This window comes from Podarcis melisellensis (genome assembly GCF_964234715.1).
Source record: "Podarcis melisellensis genome assembly, chromosome: 8".
Classification (NCBI taxonomy): Eukaryota; Metazoa; Chordata; class Lepidosauria; order Squamata; family Lacertidae; genus Podarcis; species Podarcis melisellensis.
In genome coordinates, this window is record NC_138540.1 from 84,350,761 (window position 1) to 84,377,916 (window position 27,156).

Sequence of the window (27,156 nt, forward strand, 5' to 3'; positions counted from 1 at the left end):
GTGATGTATGGAAGTGAGAGTTGGACCATAAAGAAGGCTGGTCGCCGAAGAATTGATGCTTTTGAATTATGGTGCTGGAGGAGACTCTTGAGAGTCCCATGGACTGCAAGAAGATCAAACCTATCCATTCTGAAGGAAATCAACCCTGAGTGCTCACTGGAAGGACAGATTGTGAAGCTGAGGCTCCAGTACTTTGGCCACCTCATGAGAAGAGAAGACTCCCTGGAAAAGACCCTGATGTTGGGAAAGATGGAGGGCACAAGGAGAAGGGGATGGCAGAGGACGAGATGGTTGGATAGTGTTTTCGAGGTTACCAGCATGAGTTTGACAAAACTGCGGGAGGCAGTGGAGGACAGAGGTGCCTGGCGTTCTCTGGTCCAGGGGGTCATGAAGAGTCGGACACGACTAAACGACTAAACAACAACAACGAGGTCCCTGCTCCTAGTGAGATTTGTAGGCCAGGTGCCCAGGGCTGGGCTTTTCTGTGGTGGCCCCATGCCTTTGGAATAAACCTTCCCTCTGAAATAAAGGCGCACCTCTTTGCCCAGTCCTCTGAGAGGCATATTGGGCATCTGAATCTGTTGATTTTGCTGGTTTTATTTGTCATTAAAATTTGAATTATGTTTTTTGCTCTTTTGGCTTGGGTCGTCTCGATTTCTGCCCTGGACCTTTGGCTGCATGATAAACAAACACCTTTAATAAATAAACGGAATGAGGGTTTCCTCCTGAATTTCAAAGGTATTTAAAGTATAATAAATTTTGCATTTTGTGGCGCCAGTTAAAAACATACATTTTCCCAAAGGCTTCTGACAAATTCAAATGATGTTGTTTGCCGCTCATGTTTGTGATACTGAGGCTTTTTGCTTGTTATCCGGAGTTGTATTTTTTTTAAAAAAAGAATTGGGCATGTTTTTGAGTAAATGTTTCTTTTAAAATATATATGATGTGTTTGTATTTGTGCTTAAATTTTGCAAGTTGCTTGCGAAAATTTCTATGTAACAAGTATCCACAATGTACTGTTTTTGTTTGAAACTTTGGTCTCCGAATTTTATTTGAACATAACTTAAAAAGAAACATAGGCTTTAGCTGAGATTCCTGAATTGCAGGGGGTTCGACTAGATGTCCCCAGGGTCCCTTCAAACTCTTAATATTCTATCATTCTATAATCCTGCCTTAAAGGGGAAACCTAACCTTCCCCATGGCAACCAAATCGAGCTTGGGCGGGCCTAGCTGCGCCTCTGATTGGTCCGCCGGCGACGGAGGCGCTCTGTCATTGGCCGGCGACCCCCGTGTCACATGACCGACCATCATGGCGGCGCCCATGAGGCTGTGCCGGGCCCTGGGGTTGCGCCCGCGGTATATGCGCCGGGGGCTTCCGCTGCTGTTCTCGAGGACGCGGAGCGGCCGCCCGGCGGCGGCGGAGGCTGCTGGGAGAAGCCGGCTGTACGAGCACGCGCGGGGCGGCTGGACGGCGCGCCCTCGGCTGAACTTGGAGGCGTTGAGCGCGCAGCTGGGCGAGGCCGAGCGGGAGCTGGAGACGCGCAAGGGGCCCCTCGGGCCGCGGGACCTGCGCGAGATTGTAAGCGCGGGCCGTGGGTGGGCTCGGCTGGGCGCGCAAGAGCTGTTGCTCCCGCTCTCCTGAGGGCTTAGCCCCAGAAGGTGCTTTAAGCGCCAGGAGTTTAACCCAGCCTTCACCAGCTAGCGTTTATTACTGAAATTTAATTGATGTTAGGCACCCTGAGCCCGGCTCTGGCCGGGGAGGGCGGGGCATAAATGAAAAATTATTATTATTATTATTATTATTATTATTATTATTATTATTATTATTACTGCCCTCTTAGGTGGCTAACATTGTGTATGCAAGCCGCTTTGCCCTGGCTTTAAAAATGATTCATTCAAGTTTCAGGTTCCACCTGGCTGTCAAGATTAGTAACAGCCTGGTCATGAGTGTCTAAATAAAGGCTGAAGAAGTGTGCATGCACACGAATGCTCATACCAAGAACTAACTTAGTTGGTCTTTAAGGTGCTACTGGAAGGAATTTTTTTTGTTTTAAATAAAGGCTGTGAAGCCATGCCAGGGTAAAAGGTAACAGTTCTATGGCTCTCAAGCATCTGGGTGTCAAGGGAACTGTTTCCAGGTTCTTGCATTAGCAGCTTATCATAACTGAAGCTCCATACATTTTCCTTCCATTGTTTTTCACTCTCCACTTCCAGTACTACCTTCTTCTGTGCATACGATCTGTTTTTGAATAATCTTATTAAACTGCTGTTAGGCTGTATCATATTTTTCTTCTTTTTTCCTGATGAAAACTAGGTTGCCACTTGGCAGAGATTAGTCGAGGTGCAAGAAGAAATTGCAGTACTTGAAGCTGAGAAAGAGAAGGTGGCTGAAGAAGTGGGGGATATTGTAGTGAGTCCACGTTATAGCAACTATTATGGAGCAACTAAAAGGTGGCGCTGTGGTCTGAACCACAGAGACTAGGGCTTGCTGATCAGAAGGTCAGCAGTTCGAATCCCCGCGACGGGGTGAGCTCCTGTTCCTCGGTCCCTGCTCCTGCTAACCTTGCAGTTCGAAAGCATGTCAAAGTGCAAGTAGATCAATAGGTACAGCTCTGGCGGGAAGTTAAACGGTGTTTCCGTGTGCTGCTCTGGTTCGCCAGAAGTGGCTTAGTCATGCTGGCCACATGACCCGGAAGCTGTACGCCGGCTCCCTCAGCCTATAGAGCGAGATGAGCACCACAACCCCAGAGTCAGTCACAACTGGACTTAATGGTCAGGGGTCCCTTTACCTATGGAACAACTCAGAACCACTGTAGAAGATATGTTTCAATAAATAAAAGAGGAGGAAGGAAAAGCCGGGTGCTCAGGGCTGCCTACCACAAATTCTGGTTTTGGGTTTCCTTTCTTGTTGTTGTGTTACAGCCAGAAATTTGGGGGTGGGGAGAGAGAGAGAGAGAATATGTGTATATGTATCTTGAGAATCTCCTGCCAACCTAGCAGTTCGAAAGCATGTCAAAGTGCAAGTAGATAAATAGGTACCGCTCTGGCGGGAAGGTAAACGGCGTTTCCGTGCGCTGCTCTGGTTTGCTAGAAGTGGCTTAGTCATGCTGGCCACATGACCCGGAAGCAGTACGCCGGCTCCCTCGGCCAATAAAGCGAGATGAGTGCCGCAACCCCAGAGTCGGCCACGACTGGACCTAATGGTCAGGGGTCCCTTTACCTTTACCTATCTTGAGAATAATTCTAACTCGCTCTTTCATCTTCCCTTTCCAGAAAAGCCATGACAGAAGTACTTTGCAGTCGGTAAGAAAGTTCTTTATCCTTTCCTGCTACCGTAACAATTTACCATCTGTAGCTTTAAAACAGAGAGCAAGTGCTTTCTGGTATGGCAAAGGGAGAAGAATCACTTCTGGCATTTTTTTGCCTACAGATTTGACAACTCTCTCCCAAACTTTTGGCTCGTATAATCTTGTCAGGTCTGTGCCACATTCTTTCTAGTATTTGGGAATTTTACTTTCCTTTTTTGGGGGCGCTAACAACGGTGCAAGAGAAAGGACTGCACTGGTGTAAACGCTAACCAATCTTCCAACCCATTTATTGTTCCCTACCCATGGCGGCTGTGTTTCAGTTCCACTGCCAGAGACAGTATGCCCTGAATGCCAGTTGAGCAATTCCCCCAAAAGTTTTTGATTTGAGTTTCTACTGAAATGAGGCTGCATTTTAATGTTGTATTTTAATCAATTGTTTTTATACCTGGTGTTAGCCACCCTGAGCCCGGTCTTGGCTGGGGAGGGTGGGGTATAAATAAAATTTATTTTTATTATTATCACTTGCGTTTGGACTGCATTTGGAACCTCTTTTGCCCACATGGAAATGAGGCAAAGGGCTTTTCCTGTCCGGTTGGCCTGGAAGCTTTTTAGAATCACTAAAATCAAAGCCTCTTGAAGAATCACGCCAAATTCTCTTGAGGGAGTTCCCTGTTAACATGTATTTCCTTCCTTTTCTCATTGCTGTTGAAAGACCGGAACTGGGATCCAAATAGCAATAAAAACCCTGCTTCTCATTCCCTCCCTGCTTGGGTCTGACAGCATCCTTCTCCTCCTCTCCTTTCCTTTCAGCACCCTGCCTACAATGCGTTGCGGCAGCAGGGAAGGGAGCTCCGCCTTCGTCTCAATGCTTTGCGCCAGCTGGAGCTGGAGCTGGATGAGAAATACTACCTGCGCGCCCTCAGGCTGCCCAACAGGACCCATCCAGATGTGGTAAAAGAGTGTGACATGAGAGGAGCAACCTAGAACACTCGGGGACTCAAATTGAGCATGGCTGGGGGCCACTGCCAGGAAGGCCCTGCAGTGCTCTCCAGCTGAGTAGGCTTCCCGGGTCAAGGATATATGCAGCCAAGGGTTCTTCTGCAGATAAAAAGAAGGGGGATGCTTGGATAATGCAGTAACATTTTACTCCATTCCTTTCCTTGCTTGTGGGTGGGGGTGCACACAGAACAGTTCGCACCTTCGTAAGTTTCCCTAGTCACCTTTCACCTGATAGCTGTGGCTGAGTGACTGGCCAGTCCCCAGTCGAGAGGAGGTGCTGGGAAGGAGCTTGAGACCTCCAGCTGGCTAAATGTGTGAGGCTTCAGGCTGTGCCCACCCAGTACTCCAACAAGGAGCTGCTGGAGAATATTCCCTGGGGGGAGAGCATGTGTCTCCTCCTCCTTCGTGTGCCCCATAGCCAGGAGCTCCAGAGGGTGGCAGCACGAGAACGGGGCCTTCTCTGCAGTGGCTCCCCATCTGTGGAATTCTCTCTCCAGGGAAGTTCATTATACACTTTTAAGCGCCAGGCAAAAACATTCCTTTCTATGCAGGCTTGTGGTTGATCTGATTTGCATCCTATGCCTTTTTAAAATGTGGTTTTTTGGGGGAGGCGGCCATTGGCTTGTTGTTTTTATTTTTATTACGTATTTTGTGGTTTGATATCTGATTTTATTCTGTGAACCGCCCTGAGACCCATGTGTATAGAGTTGTATATGAATTCAATAAATTCAATAAAATAAAAATAAATGAAGAGTGGGTGGTGTGGCACCCAGCAACGGTAAACTGAGTAGTAGTAGTAGTAATAGTAATAATAATAATAATAATAATAATAATAATAATAATAATAATAATAATAATTTATTACAGTGGTGCCTCGCTAGACGAAAAGAATCCGTTCCGCGATTCTCTTTGTCTAGCGGTTTTCTCGTCTTGCGAAGCAAGCCCATTAGTGGATTAGCGCTACAGTTGTCTAGCGGCTTCTAGCAATCAGCTGTTAAGCGGCTTATCAGCGGAACAGCTGATTAGCGGCTTAGGAAAAGGGCGGAAAAAGCGGAAAAAACCCGCGGGGGACGCAAGATTTTTTCGTCTTGCGAAGCAACCCCATAGGGAAATTCGTTTTGCGAAGCGCCTCCAAAACGGAAAACCCTTTCGTCTAGCGGGTTTTCCGTCTTGCGAGGCGTTCGTCTTGCGGGGCACCACTGTATTTATACCCTGCCCATCTGGCTGGGCTTCCCCAGCCACTCTGGGTGGCTTCCAACAAAATATTAAAATACAGTAATGCGTCAAACATTAAAAGCTTCCCTGAACAGGACTGCCTTCAGATGTCTTCTAAAAGTCTGGTAGTTGTTGTTCCCTTGACATCTGGTGGGAGGGCGTTCCACAGGGCGGGCGCCACTACCGAGAAGGCCCTCTGCCTGGTTCCCTGTAACTTCACTTCTCGCAGGGAGGGAATTGCCAGAAGGCCCTCGGAGCTGGACATCCGTGTCAGGGCAGAACGATGGGGGTGGAGACGCTCCTTCAGGTATACTGGACCGAGGCTGTATATAGTCCTGTGGTCGTGGCAATATGTGTGCAGGAAGAGAGGGATGTGGGGCTGCATGGGCACCAAGCCTTTTGACGTACCCCTGCCCATGGAAGCTTCATAGAAGCATAGAATTATAGAGTTGGAAGGGACCCTGGGGGTCATTTAGTCCAACCCCCCCTCTTCCATGCAGGAATACGCAGCTGTCCCTTACGGGGATCAAACCAGCAACCTTGGCATTATCAGCACCAGGCTCTTAACCAACTGATGGCCCCTTCAAGCTCCTTTGCCTGAAACCAGTAACCGTTCCATGTAAAAGACCCTGGTGGTTAGCTCCTCAGAGCTAGTGTGGTGTAATGGTTAGAGTCAGACTAGGACCTGGGAGAGAAAAAGGAAAGGGAAAGGGACCCCTGACCATTAGGTCCAGTCATGGCCGACTCTGGGGTTGTGGCGCTCATCTCACAGAGTGTTTGTTGTGGAGGAGGAAGGGAAAGGAGAATGTTAGCCGCTTTGAGACTCCTTCGGGTAGTGATAAAGCAGGATATCAAATCCAAACTCTTCTTCTTTTTCTTCATCTCGCTTTATTGGCCGAGGGAGCCGGCGTACAGCTTCCGGGTCATGTGGCCAGCATGACTAAGCTGCTTCTGGCGAACCAGAGCAGTGCATGGAAACTCCATTTACCTTCCTGCCGGAGTGGTACCTATTTATCTACTTGCACTTTGAGGTGCTTTTGAACTGCTAGGTTGGCAGGAGCAGGGACCAAGCAACGGGAGCTCACCCCGTCGCGGGGATTCAAACTGCCGACCTTCTGATTGGCAAGTCCTAGGCTCTGTGGTTTAACCCACAGCGCCACCCGCGTCCCACAGGACCTGGGAGACCAGGGTTCAAATCCTTACCTAGGCCACGAAGCTCTCTGGGGAGGGAAAAAACCTTAGGAGCCTAACCTACCTCACAGGGTTGTTGTGTGAGAATAAAACAGGGAGGAAAGGAGCTCTGGGCACCACCTTGAGCTCCTAGGAGGAAAACGTTGGCTAGAAAAATGGATAATAAGTAAATAACAGGTAGCAGAAATGCCTCTGACGCTTCCATGCCTTTAACCTCTGACCTCTTCTTTTCCCCAGCCAATTGGAGATGAGAGCCAAGCACGGGTGTTGGAGGTTGTTGGTGAAAAGCCAGGTGAGAAAGAATTCCTTTCATCACCACTAGGGGGGTTGCTTGGTTCTTTCCAGGCAGCGCTTGCGTTGCCTTTTTAAAAAAATACCTGGATCTGTTAAATTCTTCCTTATTCCTGGTTTAATCTTCATATCCCCCTGTGTTTTTCTTTTCTTTTTTTAAACAGCATTTGACTTCAAGGTGAAAGGGCACCTGGAAATTGGGGAAGACCTGGATATCATAAGGCAAAGGTGTGTATGAGAAATTGACGGTCTTGTCCCTTCCCATGCAAGGCTTTCTGCTTAAAAAGGACCATTTGGGGGGAAAGGAGACAGTCCTGAATCCCTTTCAAGCACAGAGAAATGAAGCAACAGCTCCACTTGCTGGTAGAGAATGAGAGAGTGCCGTTTACCGTATTTTTCACTCCATAGGGCGCACCGGACCATAGGGTGCACCTAGTTTTAAGGGGGGGATCATGGGGGGAAATCTGTCCGCTGCTCTCAGAGCTGGGGGGGGCGGATCATATTTTTTCCCTTGATTTCCCCCCCCTGAAAACTAGGTGCGCCCTATGGGCCGGTGCGCCCTATAGGGCGAAAAATACGGTATTTCAATTTAGCTGGATACAACCCCACGTAAACAGGCTCTGAGGCCTGGAATAAATTGCCCCATTGTTGCAGGCCACCAGCTCCCTGAAAAAACGTTGGAGGAATTGTGTTTGTGCGAAGGCAAGCAGAAGAGTGAGTGAGCAAGCAAGACTTCGACAAATTGCCTAATGCCCTGATGGAGGGACAGGGTGCTAAATATGATTCAGGCAGGACAAAGGGTGCCTTTGGTCTCTGAGTGGATATTTCCAGAATTTGCAGGCACCTGTTAGCTGATTGGAAGCCCTTCTCCTTCCTGCACAGGGATGAATATTTGATGGGTGGCCTTTGAGATGAGCTGTTTGGCCCCAGGGCCTTTTCCAGTAGCAGGCTGCTCACCACCCACCCCCCACCCCCCGTGATCTGTTTCACAAAGCTCCCTCTGAGCCTCGGGCCAAAGCTGAGAGCCTCTCCTGTCACGAAAGGAAGCCTGCCATTGACTAAATGCGTTCGTCATGGAATTGGCACTCTTAACGTGGCCGTGGGGACATGTTTCCTGGAGAGTGTTGTTTTCCTTGGTGCAGCTGGATATTGGGAACATGGCAGGGAAAGGACCACAGCTCAAGGGCCAAGCATCTGCCTTGGAAGCAGAGAGTTCAATCCCCAGTACCTCCAGGGAAGAACTCCAAAGAGACATTTGGTGCAACAGGGCTCTTTAATCCAGTTTGCACAAACCTAAGTTTCTTTTTTTTAAATTTTAATTTTTATTGAATTTTGCAAGAAAAGAAAAAGAAATAAAAAACAATACATAACACTGTACGGTAAAGGTAAAGGGACCCCTGACCATTAGGTCCAGTCGTGGCCGACTCTGGGGTTGCGGCGCTCATCTCGCTTTATTGGCCGAGGTCATGTGGCCAGCATGACTAAGCCGCTTCTGGCGAACCAGAGCAGCGCACAGAAACACCGTTTACCTTCCTGCCGGAGCGGTACCTATTTATCTACTTGCACTTTGACGTGCTTTCGAACTGCTAGGTTGGCAGGAGCAGGGACCGAGCAACGGGAGCTCACCCCGTCGCGGGGATTCAAACCGCCGACTTTCTGATCGGCAAGTCCTAGGCTCTGTGGTTTAACCCACAGCGCCACCCGCATCCCTACATAACACTGTAAACACATCTATATACATGTTTTCCAAAATGCAAACTAAAAAAGAAAGTACTTTTCATAACCAATAATATAACCCTAACCCAAATTCATGCTTCAAACATTACAATAGATGAATCTTAGTTAAAATATTATAATAGGTTTCCACCGCATTCACCGCACATGTCTTAGTTATCTTGCTCGCCTTCGCATCTGTTCTTCAATCATTTCCCTTCCTTAGATTATTTCATAATCAGTCAAATCTTTATTAAAAAAAATTCCTTCCAGTAGCACCTTAAAGACCAACTAAGTTAGTTCTTGGTATGAGCTTTCGTGTGCATGCACACTTCTTCAGATACCAGATAGGCACAACCAAACTTTCATATTTAAGCCCTACTTGTATAAATATTCATTTAAGCATTCCCATTGTTTCTGAATTCTAATTTTTGATTTATGCCTTATTAAATTCTTCAGTTTTGCTAACTCCAGGTACTCACATAGCTTATGTAACCATTCCCCTTTTGTTGGGATATAATTTCCTTTCCAATGACTGGCTACCAATATTCTACCAATGTTGTTGTTGCATACAGAAAGATGTTGATTTTGTCTTTGGGGATATCCTTACTCCAGATTCCTAATAAATATGCTTCTGCCTTTTTGATACATGATACTTTTATCAATTTTTTAATCTCTTCATGAATCATCTCCCAAAATTTGTTGATCTCTGGGCATGTGGTGGACATGTCCAGTTTGGGCAAACCTAAGTTTCTGGTGATGGAATGGCTCCCTGCAAAATAGTGACAGTCTGATAACTTAAAATAGAATTACTTGCGAGTATCAGATTGGCCTAGGATTTAAATATGTGATGTCGTAGAATACTATGGTAAAAGTTAAAATGAAAAGAAAGATGTTAATCGACCAAGTAAATTTTATGTGAAAATAGTTTTGGAAAACTGCTTCAATGATTTACCGTATTTTTTGCTCTATAAGACTCACTTTTTCCCTCCTAAAAAGTAAGGGGAAATGTGTGTGCGTCTTATGGAGCGAATGCAGACTGCGCAGCTATCCCAGAAGCCAGAACAGCAAGAGGGATTGCTGCTTTCACTGCGCAGCGATCCCTCTTGCTGTTCTGGCTTCTGGGATTCAGAATTTTTTTTCTTCTTGTTTTCCTCCTCCAAAAACTAGGTGCGTCTTGTGGTCTGGTGCGTCTTATAGAGCGAAAAATACGGTATGTGGAAACTCAGCCAGGGGGAATTGAGGAGATCACCCAACTATGTTAACAAAAGGGGAATTATTACAGTTAGGATAAATGTTCGTTTGTTTTTTGACGTTTTTATGTTTGTGGATTTGTTTGTTATAAATTTGGAAAACTAATAAAAATAATTGGAAAAAAATAATAGGAGTAGCTAGTGACTCCTGAAGCTCTTGGCAATTGACAGGGCTTAAAAGGCCAGCTAGCCCAGCCTTCCCTCCCAGGAGCCAGTGTGGTGTAGTGGTTAAGAGCGATAGACTCATAATCTGGTGAACCGGGTTCGCTTCCCCGCTCCTCCACATGCAGCTGCTGGGTGACCTTGGGCCAGTCACACTTCTCTGAAGTCTCTCAGCCCCACTCACCTCACAGAGTGTTTGTTGTGGGGGAGGAAGGGAAAGGAGAATGTTGGCCGCTTTGAGACTCCTTCGGGTAGGGGTAAAGCGGGATATCAAATCCAAACTCTTCTTCTTTTTCTTCCCCCAAGCAGGGTGACCCACATGAGCAGATCAAGCCCCACATCCCTGGGAAGCTCCTCAATGCCTTCTTCTTTTCTCCCCTCTGTTCCGCAGGCGCCTGTCTCACATCTCGGGCTACCGGTCATTCTACCTCCGCGGGGCTGGAGCAATGTTGCAGCAAGCCTTGGTGCAGTTCACTTTCAACAAGCTGTTGAAAAAGGTACCGAACGGTCTTTTTTGGGGGGGTACCCTGTGGAGCGGATGTGGGTGGCGCTGTGGTCTAAACCACAGAGCCTAGGGCTTGCCGATCAGAAGGTCGGCGGTTCGAATCCCCACGACGGGGTGAGCTCCCGTTGCTCAGTCCCTGCTCCTGCCAACCTAGTAGTTCGAAAGCACACCAGTGCAAGTAGATAAATAGGTACCACTCCGGCGGGAAGGTAAACGGCGTTTCCGTGCGCTGCTCTGGTTCGCCAGAAGCGGCTTAGTCCTGCTGGCCACATGACCCGGAAGCTGTACGCCTGCTCCCTCGGCCAATAAAGTGAGATGAGCACCACAACCCCAGAGTCGGCCATGACTGGACCTAATGGTCAGGGGTCCCTTTACCTTTACCTTCTTAGGGGGTCTCTGGGAGCCAGGCACCCAAGGATGTTTCCTACAGCTCTTCATCCTCTTTCTTTCCCCCCACAGGGCTTTATCCCCATGACTGTTCCTGATCTGCTGAAAGGAGCCGTCTTTGTAAGTATGCTCACTCCCCCCCCCCCCAAGTATTCATCGTAAGGTTACCTGATTTTTTTTCAAAGAATCCGGGGACACTTTTCAACTTCAGTAGGAATGATAGGATTTTGTCAGGAGACTGATTTGTAAATCCGGGGACTTTCCCCGGGAAACAGGGATGTCTGGTAACCTTTGCTGCTTCATATGGAGGCAGGTCTTTGGTCCATCTAGTTCAGAATAATAATAATAATAATAATAATAATAATAATAATAATAATAGTAATAATAATTTATACCCCGCCCATCTGGCTGGGCTTCCCCAGCCACTCTGGGCGGCTTTCAAGAAAATGTTAAAATACAGTAATGCATCAAACATTAGAAGCTTCCCTAAACAGGGCTGCCTTCAGATGTCTTCTAAAAGTCAGGTAGTTGTTTTTTCCCCTTTGACATCTGGTGGGAGGGTGTTCCACAGGGCCCTGGTCTCGGTCCAAGAGTCCAGAAGGGACCTGCAACTAATTAGAAACGTCAAAATATCCCCTCGGTATCCACTCTTGAGAACAGAGCATTTTAGAGCTAGTTTTCTGACCAAACTCTGAGCATCACCTTTGCTGAGCTGTGTTTGTAAGTTTTGCCCGCTGCAAGCTGGCTTCAGCTTTCAACCTGGCACCTTCCTGTTGTTGCTGTATTGCAGCTGCTCTCATCTCTGACCACTGGGCATGCTGGCTGGACCTGATGGGAGCTCTGTAGACTCACCCACCCTCTCTCCTCCTGTTTCCCAGGAAGGTTGTGGCATGCCCCCAGAAGCCAGCTCCTCTCTGCTGTACAACATAGACCCTTCTCGCTTTGAAGACCTGAGCCTGGCAGGCACGTCCGAGGTTGGCATTGCAGGTACGGCAAAAGGGTGGAACTCTGTGGACTTGTAAAAGGTAAAAGAGTATTGGGAAATGATCCATAATTAATTGGGGGGGAAATTGTTTAAAAGTACTTTCTCCCCAAACCCCAGAGTCCTTCCTGTTGGGGATAATTCAGACTGAAATTCCCAGGTGTCAAAAAAAGGTTATTTAGGTGTGCTGCTACTGTGGCCCATGTTTTGTTAGCCCAAAAATGAAAAGCGAGTGAGGTCCCAACCAAAGAAGAATGGCAACTTAGGTTGACAGGATATGCACAGCTTGCAGAATAAGAGAACAACAGCTTGCAGAACAGCTTGCAGAACAAGAGAAGAACAGAAGGTTAAAGAAGATTGGAAAACGTTTACTGAAGATATGGGAAATAATTGAGTGCAGCTGAAAACACTGGCAGCATTAAGATAAATTCAACAGTGTAAATAAGTTTAAATAGATGCAATAATGGAATACTGAATGGTATATGGAGTCCTGGGAGAGAACTTCCTTAGGCTCCAGAGAAGCCTCATCGGCCTGCCCCATCTTTATGTCCCAAGATGTTTTCGCACTCCCATCGTTTCTGGCTGTGCTTGTTCCTTTATTGTTCATGACACAACACTTTTCACTCATACGAATCACAAGCAAAAAATAATAATAGCAGTAACGTAATGGAACGTCCCAATTACAGCATGAGCCATATAGAATAATTAACAAATCGTCAGCAAAACAAATACAAATCATCGGTGAAACAGCCACCTTCTATAAAACACCATAGGTGACTCCACTCTGACACGGGGGTTGTGTTCCCGGGTACTGTGCATAACCGTGAAATCACATACAGCGGGGAACACCCTCGAGGCCATGGAAATTCTTGAAAAACCCTTTAAAAAACAAAAAAATCCGCCCAATTCCATCCCAATCGCTCCCTCCAAACCTCCTTTCTCAAGCTCCCAACTCTCCACAGGCCTCAAAGGTTGGTGCAAAGGCATGTTTTCCCACTCTTTTTGTGCCATTTTTTCAGATTTACTGCTCTTTCCAGGCCTTCAATCAATTTAAAATTGATTAAATCAATCTATTTACCGTATTTTTCGCCCTATAGGGCGCACTTTTCCCCCTCCAAAAATGAAGGGGAAATGTCTGTGCGTCCTATGGGGCGAATGCAGGCTTTCACTGAAGCCTTGAGAGCGAGAGGGGTCAGTGCTCTCGCTCTCCAGGCTTCGGGAAGCTATCCGCTAGCCATGGGAGACGCAGCTCTCCCACGGCTAGCGGAGACCTTGCCGGCACCCAGAAGCTTGGGGCGCGCTGAGCTCAGCACGCCCCAAGTTTCAGGCTTCGCGCAGCGCTCCGCTTCCCCTGCCCCAGCCCCGCACCTGGGGGGGAAATAATTTTTTTTTCTTTATTTCCCCCCAAAAAACTAGGTGCGTCCTATGGGGCGAAAAATAGGGTAATTATTTGCTGACGCCGTGTGTATACGCGGCCACGTGTAAAAGTGGAGAATAGGGCTGGGCGATATATCGATACATCGTCCAAGAACGGTTTGAAGTCCATATTGTGATATTGGCTTCATAGTTTTTGACCTGGCAAAATCATGTTGCGAATCATGGTGTGTGTGTGTGTTTGCACTATGCAAAAATCACAATGTGAAAAAAACCGTGAAGCCAGCCTGTGCCTCTGCAAAGCTCCATCCTTCTTTCAGACATCACGATATCTCAGTCTATCACGATGTTTAGCTGGCGATATATCGTGATGTTGAAAACCAGGTATTGCCCAGCCCTAGTGGGGAGACACTTGTATTAACATAACTCTGCTCCTATCTCCAAAAGAGAGAGAGAGAGAGGCAGGCTGCACATAAAATGTAGAAACAAAACTCTTTTGAAACATTATTGATAGTTCCTTCTTCATCCCTGGTTGAAAAATGTACATTAGCAGGACGGGGTTGGCGAGAGCAACCAGGGCAAAGGAATTAAGGAATCGTGCCCCAATTTCTTCACTCAAATCCATTCCCACCGCCTTCTCTTCCTACTAGGGTACTTCATGGATCATGCGGTGAATCTGAAAGACACCCCCGTCAGGTGAGAAACTTTCTGCCCACCTTGTGGATGCATTCAGGTGCCGCTGCGCACATGTTCAGAACGTTAAAGGTAAAGGGACCCCTGACCATTAGGTCCAGTCGCGGGTGACTCTGGGATTGCGGCACTGAGGGAGCCGGCGTACAGCTTCCGGGTCATGTGGCCAGCATGACTAAGCCGCTTCTGGCGAACCAGAGCAGCGCACGGAAACGCCGTTTACCTTCCCGCCAGAGTGGTACCTATTTATCTACTTGCACCTTGCTGTGCTTTCGAACTGCTAGGTTGGCAGGAGCAGGGACCGAGCAACAGGAGCTCACCCCATCACGGGGTTTTGAACCGCCGACCTTCTGATCGGCAAGTCCTAGGTTCTGTGGTTTAACCCACAGCGCTACCCGTGTCCTGTTCAGAACGTTAGGTAAAGGTAAAGGGACCCCTGACCATTAAGTCCAGTCGTGGCCGACTCTGGGGTTGCGGCGCCCATCTCGCTTTATTGGCCAAGGGAGCCAGCGTACAGCTTCCGGGTCATGTGGCCAGCATGTCTAAGCAGCTTCTGGTGAACCAGAGCAGCGCACTGAAATGCCATTTACCTTCCTGCTGGAGCGGTACCTATTTATCTACTTGCACTTTGACGTGGTTTTGAACTGCTAGGTTGGCAGAATGTTACGCATGATGAAATACGGGCTGTGGAATTCTAGAGTCTAATGTTAGTAATTCTTGGAGTCTGTGGGTCTACTCTGAGCCTCGATACACCCCACCCCCTCAATTCCAGAGAGAGCCCCAGCTTTTGTTTACGGCATTAGAAAGCCCTAATTTTCCCCACTATCAACTGGTCGGCCCCTGTGAGAACAGGACACGAGTCTAAATGGGCCATTGGCCTGTTCTCCTTTACATCATAGGGTTTTCTGCAGCAGGAATGGGCTGCTGGGAACATCAGCTGCTCCCCGGCTGCATGCTTTAGAAGTCTTAAGGCTGCACATCTTCACAGCCTTGAAAGCTACAATCTGAGGCGTCCCCAAAGTAAAGGAAGGATTGAACTCTGATTAATAAGAATACACACAGAGGCTTGAACCAGCAAGACTCTGGGAAGGGTGCGTATAATAATTTGTCTCCACCCTCCAGCCCAGGTCGTTTTATTCACAAAAGTACTTTTTACAGAGTTCGTAAGAACCAATCAGATTTCTTCTGAGCATTTAAAAAAACCCCACGTGGGGACAAAGTTAAACTACCCAAACTAATTAAGCACGCATATTTCTGGGGTAAGCAAAACAGAACTACAAAGGAGTGCATTTGGCAACCCCAAGCAATATACATGATAAGAAGGATGGCCAGGAAGACAGGGATCATTAGCACCTTCAGGTGAGATCTGTTTCCTGGCCCTAAGATTAACATATCAGAAAGCTACATCAAAGAAACTGCCCACTGTCTTTGATGACCCAGGATGCCTGCCTGGCAAAGCAACTGGGCTGTGTAGGTGACTTGTCAAGAAAGAGAAATGGAACAGGGATGCAGAGGTGTGGATTGATCAAGGATCAAAATAGTTTAAACCCAGTCAACGCAATGCTTTCCTTGCTGACACAGATGGCTTACTCTATATTTGTTATAAAGCAATCCCACCTGATCACTACAACTATCTGGATCATTTAAAAGAAAGTTGATGGGTTCGCGCACCCCCATTAGGGAGCCAACTATTTGTTCCATATTTGTAAGGTTTTCTGCTGTTACGGAAAAATCTAGGTGCGAGGCTGCTCAGTCACCCAGCTCGCCGGGCAGAGCCCGCGGGTCCCTGCAGAATAAAGGAAGGAGTCCAGCCAACCGGAGCAAATAGCTGTAGATCAAAGTTTATTGCGCAATAGGTTCAAAGAGGAATTTTGACCCCCAAGGATGGGGTGACAAAGACTTTAAAAATTTTCCCACCATATCCCAGAATACAGTTCGTACAGCATCATTGCTACATCAGTGCCATATCACAAAACATGCTCAGACAAGTCCTTGGTACAAGATTAGCATGGCCAGACATGGCACGGCAAGACTCAGGTATAAGATGAGCATAGACAAATATGTCTTAAGTACCCACCACCCAAAAGTACAATAGAAGTTCCTTTGCATGTCTGGAGCCTGAGGCAAGTCAGGTGATGAGATTTGGCTTCCTTTGGCTAACAATGAGCCCAGCAATTGTCACCTCTGGGAACTTCCTGGAGACCATTTTCAAGGAGAAAATAGCTTTGGAATGGAGGAAAGTGGGAAAGGAGATGATTTTATATTATTTTTTAAGCTAGGTAACTTCCCTGAGCTGTCAAGTTGAAAGGATACATTCAGGCATAATATTTGTAATATTTAACTTTAAAGATGTGCCCCCACCCCCGGTAATTTCCGTAACACTGCCCTCCCATGGAATTGCGATGTGCACTCACCCACAGACCCCTCTGCCCTCGTCTGCCCAATTCCTCTTGACCACTGATCTCACCAGCCCTTCTGTCTCTTCTTCCGCCTCGGCCAGGACAGTGTGTGTCAGCACGTGCTACAGGGCGGAAACAGAAACTCGCCATGAGTCGTGGGGACTGTATCGAGTGCACCAGTTCACCAAGGTGAGGATGACGTGTGCTCGAGGTGTGGCGCCGTTGGAGGTGGGGAGAAGGGACAAGGTCCGCAGCACAGGCCTCGGTCCTGTATACCTGAAGGAGCATCTCCACCCCCATCGTTTGGCCTGAGGTCCAGCTCCGAGGGCCTTTTGGCAGTTCCCTCCCTGTGAGAAGTGAGGTTACAGGGAACCAGGCAGAGGGTCTTCTTGGTGGTGGCGCCCTCCCTGTGGAACGCCCTCCCTTCAGATGTCAAGGAAATAAGCAGCTATCCTATTTTTAAAAGACATCTGAAGGAAGCCTTGTTTAGGGAAGTTTTTAATATTTAATGCTGTATTGTTTTTAACACTCGATTGGGAGCCACCCAGAGTGGCTGGGGAGACTTAGCCAGATAGGCGGGGTATAAATTATTATTATTATTATTATTATTATTATTATTATTATTATTATGGCACTGACCCGGGCCTCAGCAAGCTGGGGGTCCCAGGCACCTTCAGACCATCCTCTTAGACCGGGGTTCCACCTGCCATTGTCTCTCTGGCTCCACCTAACCTTGGGCTCCCGGTCCTCTGCCTTGCCAGTCCCAATCAGAACCACCCACCATGGACAATAGCTAGGTTACTGTTGTAAGACAACCTATCTGACTTTTAAAAGATATCTGAAGGCAGCTCTGTACAGTGAAGTTTTTAATGTTTAAAGCTGTATTGTGTTTTTAATATTCGGTTGGGAGCTGCCCAGAGTGGCTGGGGAAACCAGTGGTGCCTTGCAAGACGAAAAGAATCCGTTCCGCGAGTCTCTTCGTCTTGCAGTTTTTTCGTCTTGCGAAGCAAGCCCATTAGCGGATTAGCGCTATTAGCGGCTTAGCGGGATTAGCGGATCAGCTGATAAGCGTCTTAGCGGATCAGCTGATAAGCGGTTTAGCGGATCAGCTGTAAAGTGGCTTAGCGGATCAGCTGTTAAGCGGCTTAGCGGATGAGCTGATAAGCGGCTTGGGGAAAAGGGGGGGAGGGGGGAAAACCCGCAGGAACTCGCAATACATTTTCGTCTTGCGAAGCAAGCCCATAGGAAATTCGTTTTGCGAAGCACCTCCAAAACGGAAAACCCTTTCGTCTAGCGAGTTTTCCGTCTTGCGAGGGCATTCGTCTTGCGGGGCACCACTGTATTATTATTATTATTATTATTATTGGTGCATCCTGAGGTTTTTTGGGGTGGGGTGGAGCAGGATGGAGCTCAATGAGAAATTTGATACCTTAACAGATGCTAATGGCAAATCTAGCGTGTTGTTCAGTTCGACGCAAGCACAGCAAATGCATGGGATCTGTTAATCGGACTCATCCCAAGGCTCTCTTGCTTTTCGCTTCAAACGATGCAAGTTTCTAGTCCTTAGCACTGCAGAGATTGCCCGTTCTCATTGAAAAAGCAGAAGGCCAGAGGGCCCAGGTGATGCTAGCTTTCCTCCAGGGATGTGTCGGCTTCATCGCTGGCGTTCATAAGAGGTGCATTGTAAGAGGCACGCAAAGTTTACATGGGGCCTTGGAATGCTTTCTGCAGGGTTTGGGTTATGTTGGAGTAGGGCTCGCCCCGCTGCTTCAGCACAGAAAGTGGAGAGCTGGTGTAGCGATCCCAAAAGCAAGGAAGGATTGGACTCTGATTAATAAAATACACACAAGGCTTGACCAGCAAGACTCTGGGCAGGGTGCCAATAATAACCCTGTCCACCCCTCGGCCCAGGTCGTTTTATTCACAAAAGAACTTTTTACACAGTGTTTGTAAGAACCAATCAGATTTCCTCTGAGCATTTCAAAAAACCCCACATGGGGACAAAGTTAAAGTTAAAATTACAAAGAGCTAATTTAAGCATGCATACATTCTGGGGTAAATAAAACAGGACTAGAGGAATGCTTTCAGCAAAACCCCGGAGGTCATAAACAGGAGAGGAACGATGGCAGTATTTACCATCTCCTTGTGAACTCTCTTCCTGGCCCTTAAGATCTATCTGAAGATTAACAAACTACATCAAAGCTACTTTCTATCTTTATGACCCAGGATGCCTGGGGAAGCAACCAGTCTGTGTTTTAGAATGCTTATATGTGCCTGTCAGGTGTAGAGAAAGTAAACGGCAGAGGTGCAGAGGCCTGTGGGATTCGATCAGAAATTGTCAATGAATCAAACCCAGTCAACGCAATGCTTTCATCGCGGACACAATGGCTTGCTCCATATTTTCATAATTCCTCATAGCAATCCCACCTGACCCCCACACTCTGGATATTTGCACCCCCACAAGCTGGTGTTGTGTAGTGGTTAGAGTGCTGAACTAGGACCTGGGAGAGACCCGAGTTCAAATCCCCACTTGCCCTGGAGCTCTGTGGGTGAGACCTGGGGCCAGTCACTCACTCTCAGCCCAACCTACCTCTCAGGATTGTCGTGGGGATTAATTGGGGAGGGGGAGAACCGTGTCTTCCTTTTCTTCTCCCTTCCCTCTTCTCCTGCAGTTACTCTTTCCTCTTCCTTTGGCTAACAGATCTCTATTAGATAGATAGAGAGATAGATAGATAGATAGATAGATAGATAGATAGATAGATAGATATAGATAGACAGATAATTTATTACGGTCAGAGACCAGCTTATAAAACACAATTGGGGGTACAATCCCAGAAGGAAAACTAACAATTAAAACAATGTACAACAATAAATTTAAAAACAATGTACAGTGGTGCCTCGCAAGACGAAATTAATTCGTTCCGTGAGGCTCTTCATATAGCGGTTTTTTCGTCTTGCGAAGCAAGCCCATTGACAGCTTAGTGGATTAGCGCTATTAGCGGTTTAGCGGCTTTTAGCGATCAGCTGTTAAGCGGCTTATCAGTGGATCAGCTGATAAGCGGCTTAGCGGCTTAGGAAAAGGGGGGGGGAAGCCCAAAGGAACTCGCAAGACTTTTTCGTCTTGCGAAGCAAGCCCATAGGGAAATTTGTTTTGCGAAGCGCCTCCAAAACGGAAAACCCTTTCGTCTAGCGGGTTTTCCGTCTTGCAAGGCGTTCGTCTTGCGGGGCACCACTGTACAGGAATAAACTACAGCAGGGAGCTGACCCAGAGTCACTCATAGAATAGAGTTTGGGGATTTTCTTAACAAACAAGTTGTGTTGGGGGATGGTCTGCGCCTACAGATCTGCACACAGAATCTGGCGACCATCCGGGTCGTCTTCTGATCTTTGCCTAACAGGAAAAGGTCGAATTTTGGCTTTTCCGGGAGGTCAGCGAGCCTCACCAGCAGGGGATCAATGGTCTCACTACGGGCCTCTTCATAAAAGGGGCATCTCTATAATCATACACTCTCTCCCCACAATCCAGGTGGAAATGTTTGGGGTCACTGCCAACGAGACGGGGTTCGAAAGCGAGACCTTGCTGGACGAATTCCTGGCCGTGCAGAAAGAAATCTTCTCTGAGCTGGGACTGCACTACAAGTAGGGAGTTGCACAAGAGTTGGGGAGCGGGGTGGCTGAGGGACCCCTGCTTGCCGTTGGCTGCTGGGGACGTGGGTGTGTGATCGTTGAGGAGGGGGAAAGAGGGCTGCTAGGCCAGCCAGCAGAGACATGTCTGGTTGCATCCCGAACCCACCTTAGAGGGTATTCTTAAAGTTAAAGGGACCCCTGACCATTAGGTCCAGTCGTGGCCAACTGGGGTTGCGGCGCTCATCTCGCTTTACTGGCCGAGGGAGCCGGCGTACAGCTTCCGGGTCATGTGGCCAGCATGACTAAGCCTTTTCTGGGGAACCAGAGCAGCGCACGGAAATGCCGTTTACCTTCCCGCCAGAGTGGTACCTATTTATCTACTTGCACTTTGGCGTGCTTTCGAACTGCTAGGTTGGCAGGAGCAGGGACCGAGCAATGGGAGCTCACCCCGTTGCGGGGATTCAAACCGCCAACCTTCTGATCGGCAAGTCCTAGGCTCTGTGGTTTAACCCACAGCGCCACCCGCGTCCCTAGAGGGTATACTTAGGCATGTTTAAAATACAGTACAGTCATACCTCTTGTTATGTTTGATTCATGATACGTTTTTTCTGGTTGCGTCGGGCAGCGACCCGGAAGTACCGGAAAGGGTTACTTCTGGGTTTCGCCACTCTCGCATGCGCAGACATGCAAAATGACGTCATGCGCAGAAGCGGCGAATCGTGACCCGCGCGTGTGCAGACGCAGGTTGCGTTCTTTGCAGGTTGTGAACGGGGCTCCGGAACAGATCCCATTTGCAACCAGAGGTACCACTGTACTAACAAAGCAAAGCAACGTCCAGGGAACATCAGAATGCTGCAGCACAATTGCTGACAGGAGCGAGATCTCTCCAGCCTATCACGCCCGTGCTCAGAGACCTGCGCTGGCTGCTGATTCGCTGCCAGGCCCAATTCAAGGTGTTACTATTAGCGCATAAAGCTTTTAACAGCTCAGTACAGTTTACAGTGGAACTTCGGGTTACAGACGCTTCAGGTTACAGACCCCGCTAACCCAGAAATAGTACCTCGGGTTAAGAACTTTGCTTCAGGATGAGAACAGAAATTGTGTAGCAGCAGGAGGAGGCCCCATTAGCTAAAGTGGTGCTTCAGGTTAAGAACAGTTTCAGGTTAAGAACGGACTTCCAGAACGAATTAAGTTCTTAACCCGAGGTACCACTGTACCTACAAGATGCTCAGAAAGTTGAGGTCATTTTAATCTGTTTCTGTACAGTGGTACCTCGGGTTAAGTACATAATTCGTTCCGGAGGTCCGTAATTAACCTGAAACTGTTCTTAACCTGAAGCACCACTTTAGCTAATGGGGCCTCCTGATGCCGCCGCGCCGCCGGAGCACGATTTCTGTTCTCATCCTGAAGCAAAGTTCTTAACCTGAAGCAATATTTCTGGGTTAGCGGAGTGTAACCTGGAGCGTATGTAACCTGAAGCGTATGTAACCCGAGGTACCACAGTATTTTAACTTTTCTGTGCTTTAAACTATTGCAACTTTTTCTTGAGTTTGCTGTTTTATCTTTTGTAAATGGCTTTGAGGGCTTGCTTGCTTGTTTTCAGTCCAGCGGTGTATGAGTTCTACAAAATAAGGCCCAAAAAGGTAATCTCACTTATTTACTTAGCAATCCTCAGGCAGCAAGACCTGGATAGAGAAGGCCAATCAGGTTGTGCCCAACTTTCATGGTTACCGTTATGTACAGTGGCGCCTCGCAAGACGAAAAGAATCCGTTCTGCGATTCTCTTCGTATAGCGGTTTTTTCGTCTCGCGAAGCAAGCCCATTGACATCTTAGTGGATTAGCGCTATTAGCGGTTTAGCGGCTTTTAGCGACCAGCTGTTAAGCGGCTTATCAACGGATCAGCTGATAAGCAGTTTAGGAAAAGGGGGGTGAAGGGAAAAAACCCCGCAGGAACTCGCAAGACCTTTTCGTCTTGCGAAGCAAGCCCATAGGGAAATTCGTTTTGCGAAGCGCCTCCAAAACAGAAAACCCTTTCGTCTAGCGGGTTTTCCGTCTTGCGAGGTGTTCGTCTTGCGGGGCACCACTGTATCTGATCCCGATTTCTCTTTACCGATAGGGTCCTGGATATGCCCACACAGGAACTGGGCCTACCTGCATACAGGAAATTCGACATTGAGGCCTGGATGCCAGGCCGGGACAAGTATGGAGAGGTGAGTGGGGGAATAGTCCGATCGCTCCTGAATCTCTAGCCCAAGGGCCAACCCAACCCCAGGGTGGAAGAAGCACTGGGGAGAGTCCGATAGATTCTTCTCAATCTCCTTCTGCAGAGAAGCAGCACAGAAGGATAAGAAGAACATGGGAATGTAGGAAATCGGACTGTGGATCCGTCTAGCTTAGTATTGTTGTCACAGTCTAGAGACTTCCCCTCTCTCCCTCTCCTGCGAAACTCTCCCCCTTTAATTCTGAGGGTGGTGGGTCCACCAAGAGGGTCCTGACCATACCAAAATCCAACTCTCTCTTTTTTTTAGTTTTTTACTTATACTTTTCAAATTTATACATTTCATTAATTTTACAATCCATTTCACATTTCAAAACTTCCCACTCTTTTCCGCGGTTCCTTAAATTTACTTTTTCATATCTTCTGCATATCCAAATTCATTTAACTTACAAATTTAATTACCTACTGTAAATATATTATAAAACTGCAGGCTGTTGCAATAACCCTGCTTATGTTTTTTATCTGTTTACAATTTGTCTGTAAATATTCAATGAACCATTTCCATTCTATTATAAAAAAAGTTTGTTATCTTGATTTCTTATTCTTCTGGTAAGTGTCGCCATTTCTGCATATTCCATGCTTTTGTATCCATTCTTCCTTTGTTGGGACTTCTGCTTCTTTCCATTTTTGGGCGAGTAACGTTCTTGCCACTGTAGTAGCATACATAAATAAATTTCGATACAATTTAGGTAGTTCTGGCCCTATAATTACCAAAAGAGAAGCTTCTGGGTTGTTGTTTTTTATAAAAGTTGTTTTGAACATCCTTTTCAATTCATTGTATATCATTTGATAATGACAAAATCTGACTCTCATATCTACAATCATTTCTGAGATCTGCCCCAAGGACTCCCAACACAACTTCGGCCTTGGCCATTTATGTAACAACAAACCCCTGAGCAGTGGTTACATATCCTTATGACCACTGCTCCTTGTGCATTTTACTAATCTATGGGTTGTGCTGAAGAAGATTCCAGCAAAACAGTCAGATTATCCGGGATCACTGTCCTACGTTGTTATTCACGTACTACTTCGGCACCATGAACGCCTAAAAAGTTTTACCGCTTAGCCCGCAGGATAGCATCTATTACTTTGTTTCAACCATAGACTTATTATACTTCTACGGACTTTCAAAGATTGACAGACGTGTGTTCATTTGATTTCAAATATATAATAATAATAATAATAATAATAATAATAATAATAATAATAATAATAATTTATTTATACCCCGCCCATCTGGCTGGGCTTCCCAAGCCACTCTGGGCGGCTTCCAAGAAAATATTAAAATACTGTAATACATCAAACATTAAAAACTTCCCTAAACAGGGCTGCCTTCAGATGTCTTCTAAAAGCCAGAGAGTTGTTTATCTCCTTGACATCTGATGGGAGGGCGTTCCACAGGGCGGGCGCCACCACCCAGAAGGCCCTCTGCCTGGTTCCCTGCAAACTCACCTCTTGCAGGGAGGGAACTGCCAGAAGACCCTCAGAGCTGGCCCTCAGTGTCCGGGCTGGACGATGTGGGTGGAGACGCTCCTTCAGGTATACTGGGCCTTTGAGGCCGTTTAGGGCTTTAAAGGTCGGCACCAACACTTTGAATTGTGCTCGGAAACGTACTGGGAGCCAATGTAGGTCTTTCAAGACCAGTGTTATATGGTCTCGGCGGCTGCTCCCAGTCACCAGTCTGGCTGCCGCGTTCTGGATTAGTTGTAGTTTCTGGGTCACCTTCAAAGGTAGCCCCACGTAGAGCGCATTGCAGTAGTCCAAGCGGGAGATAACTAGAGCATGCACCACTCTGGCGAGACAGTCCGCGGGCTGGGAGGGTCTCATCCTGCGTACCAGATGGAGCTGGTATATTAGAGAATTTACAAGTGTACACATTTTGTTTTTGTACTAAATTATGTATATTATGCAAAAAGAATTGCATGCTATCTAGTATACTGGTCATCGTGTTGCTTGTGTTGTTTGTCCTGATTTGTTGCTTGTTGGCCAGTTATGCGTCTGTCCTTTGTTTCCCTGCTAGATCTCCAGTGCCTCTAACTGCACAGACTACCAGAGCCGCCGGCTGAACATCATGTACTACAACCAAGAAGGCCGCCTGTCTTATGCGCATACGGTAAGTTGGGCCTGTGGCCTGAGATACAGGGATGGGTGGGGAGAAGGAGAGGCCAGGTGTCGATAACCTGTGCTCTTTTTGCTCCTTAACCCGATGCCACACTGGGGGCCTCCAGCGTCTCAGCACAACTGTCTGTTCTTTGCAGGTCAACGGCACAGCCTGCGCTGTTCCCCGGATGCTCATTGCCCTCCTGGAATCCAACCAGCGCAAGGTTCGTTGCCAGCATAATCATCATCATCATCATCATCTGTTATTTATAACCCGCTCATCTGGCTGGGTTTCCCCAGCCACTCTGGGCGGCTCCCAACAGAATATCAAAAACATGATAAAACATCAAACATTAAAAACTTCCCTAAACAGGGCTGCCTTCAGATGTCTTCTAAAAGCCAGAGAGTTGTTTATCTCCTTGACATCTGATGGGAGGGCGTTCCACAGGGCGGGCGCCACCACCCAGAAGGCCCTATGCCTGGTTCCTTGCAAACTCACTTCTTGCAGGGAGGAACCGCCAGAAGGCCCTCAGAGCTGGCCCTCAGTGTCCGGGCTGGACGATGTGGGTGGAGACGCTCCTTCAGGTATACTGGGCCTTTGAGGCCGTTTAGGGCTTTAAAGGTCAGCACCAACACTTTGAATTGTGCTCTGAAACATCCTGGGAGCCATCGCAGATCTCTCAGGACCGGTGTTATATGGTCTCGGCGGCCTCTCCCAGTCCCCAGTCTAGCTGCCACATTTTTGATTAATTGTAGTTTCCAGGTCACCTTCAAAGGCAGCCCCACATAGAGCGTGTTGCAGTAGTCCAAGTGGGAGATAACCAGAGCTTGCTCCACTTTAGGCTGGGCTCTGTGCACGGCAGCGGGGCCCCACCTCCAGCCCAGAGGCAATGTCCATCAGCTTTGTGTGGGGGGAGGCGGACCCCTCAAATATTTTATTGCAGGGGCCAGAGGAATCTCAGCCCCTAGGAGTTGGCTCCTGTGGGTTGTTCCAAGAGGTCTATAGTTCCCATCCACTCCAGGGCTGATGGGGATTTTAGGGGCTGGGAGCTGGCATACCCTGTTAGAAACAGGTTTGGTGTGGGTTTCATTTGACGCTGTGTTGTTACAGTCATACCTCGGGTTACAGATGCTCCAGGTTGCGTTTTTTCGGGTTATGGACTGCTGAAAGCCAGAAGTACCAGAACGGGTTACTTCTGGGTTTCGGCGGTCACGCATGCGCAGAAGTGCTAAATCGCGCTTTGCACATGCGCAGAAGACCAAATCGCAACCCACGCGTGCACAGGCGCGCCGCTGCAGGTTGAGAACGTGCATCCCGCACATATCACATTCGCAACCCGAGCGTCCACTGTATTCTTGTTATTTATTGAATTTATAGGCCGCCCTATACCCGGAGGTCTCAGGGCGGTTCACAGAGTAACCAGGGCGGTTCTGCAGAGGGCAGAAGGTGGCCGGCACAGTGTCCTCAAACCCCCTCCTCTACCTTTGTCCCTCCTCTGTAGGATGGCAGCGTTCGGGTACCAGACGTCCTACAGCCGCTGATGGGCACAGAGATCATCGGCAAGCCCAGCTACACTCCGTTGAAATACATCGGCCCAAACCAGCCCAAAAGACACTGAACACACACCCCCTCCAAATCCTGGGGTGCCTTGGAAAATCTGAGAGGGTCAAGAAGTCCAGAGACCCAGGAGAGGAAGGAAGGATGAGCGCTTGAATAGTGACGCTGCCTTATGGGTGGGGTGGGTGACTTTGGATTGGGGGGGGTCTGAAATGCCAGCGAGGTGACCTTTGCCCCCAATTAGGCACTGTGAATAGAGAGCTCACTTCTTCAGGACAGAGGGGAATGTGAGCCGTCCTTCCCAAGGTGATCTTCGTGGACCCAGAGCGCTTCCAGAAAAGTCTGGCTGTGAAGTCCCAACATGTGACGGGAATCCCTTTTGCCCTTCCCTGGAGCTCTTGCCATTTTCCCATCAGCCAGATTCCAGTTCGCAGCTTCCTCTCTTGTCCTAACCTCTATTGTATTTCGTTGGTGGGGAAGCGGGGTACATTGATCAGAACCGTCGACGGAGCAGAGAAGACATTCGCCCAATAAAAATCGCTAATGAAAACGTCTGTTTGCTTCTAGCAGTGAAGGTTTTTGCATGCTGCGTCCCCTGGAACGCGGGTGGCGCTGTGGATTAAACCACAGAGCCTAGGACTTGCCAATCAGAAGGTTGGCGGTTCGAATCCCCGTGACGAGGTGAGCTCCCGTTGCTCGGTCCCTGCTCCTGCCAACCTAGCAGTTCAAAAGCACGTCAAAGTGCAAGTAGATAAATAGGTACCACTCCGGCGGGGAGGTAAACGGCGTTTCCGTGCGCTGCTCTGGTTCGCCAGAAGTGGCTTAGTCCTGCTGGCCACATGACCCGGAAGCTGTATGCCGGCTCCCTTGGGTCCCTTTACCTTTACCCCTGGGGTATTGTGGGAGGCCGGGCTGTGGATAGCCCAGTGGTTTTCCCAGCAGCTCCCAAGCCATAAGCCGCCCTGCTTCTGTTTCCCCCAAAGTTGCTCCAGATACAGTGGTTCCTCGGGTTACAGACGCTTCAGGTTACAGACTGCGCTAACCCAGAAATAGGGCTTCAGGTTAAGAACTTTGTTTAGGATGAGAACAGAAATCGTGCGGCGGCAGCAGGAGACCCTGTTAG

General features: G+C 48.0%; 1 protein-coding gene across 1 annotated transcript; it reads left to right on the top strand.

Moving 5' to 3' along the window:
* Nucleotides 1-1,292: 1,292 nt before the first annotated feature.
* On the top strand, nt 1,293-26,587 carry SARS2 (seryl-tRNA synthetase 2, mitochondrial). Its single transcript, XM_081922180.1, has 16 exons — nt 1,293-1,579; nt 2,315-2,410; nt 3,274-3,303; nt 4,119-4,259; nt 6,951-7,005; nt 7,169-7,232; nt 10,524-10,629; nt 11,097-11,144; nt 11,903-12,011; nt 14,031-14,076; nt 16,571-16,658; nt 19,996-20,108; nt 22,214-22,307; nt 24,396-24,488; nt 24,634-24,699; nt 25,978-26,587. Exons 1-16 carry the CDS (start codon nt 1,310-1,312, stop codon nt 26,092-26,094), a joined length of 1,536 nt encoding a protein of 511 aa, XP_081778306.1. The 5' UTR covers nt 1,293-1,309; the 3' UTR covers nt 26,095-26,587.
* Nucleotides 26,588-27,156: the final 569 nt, after the last annotated feature.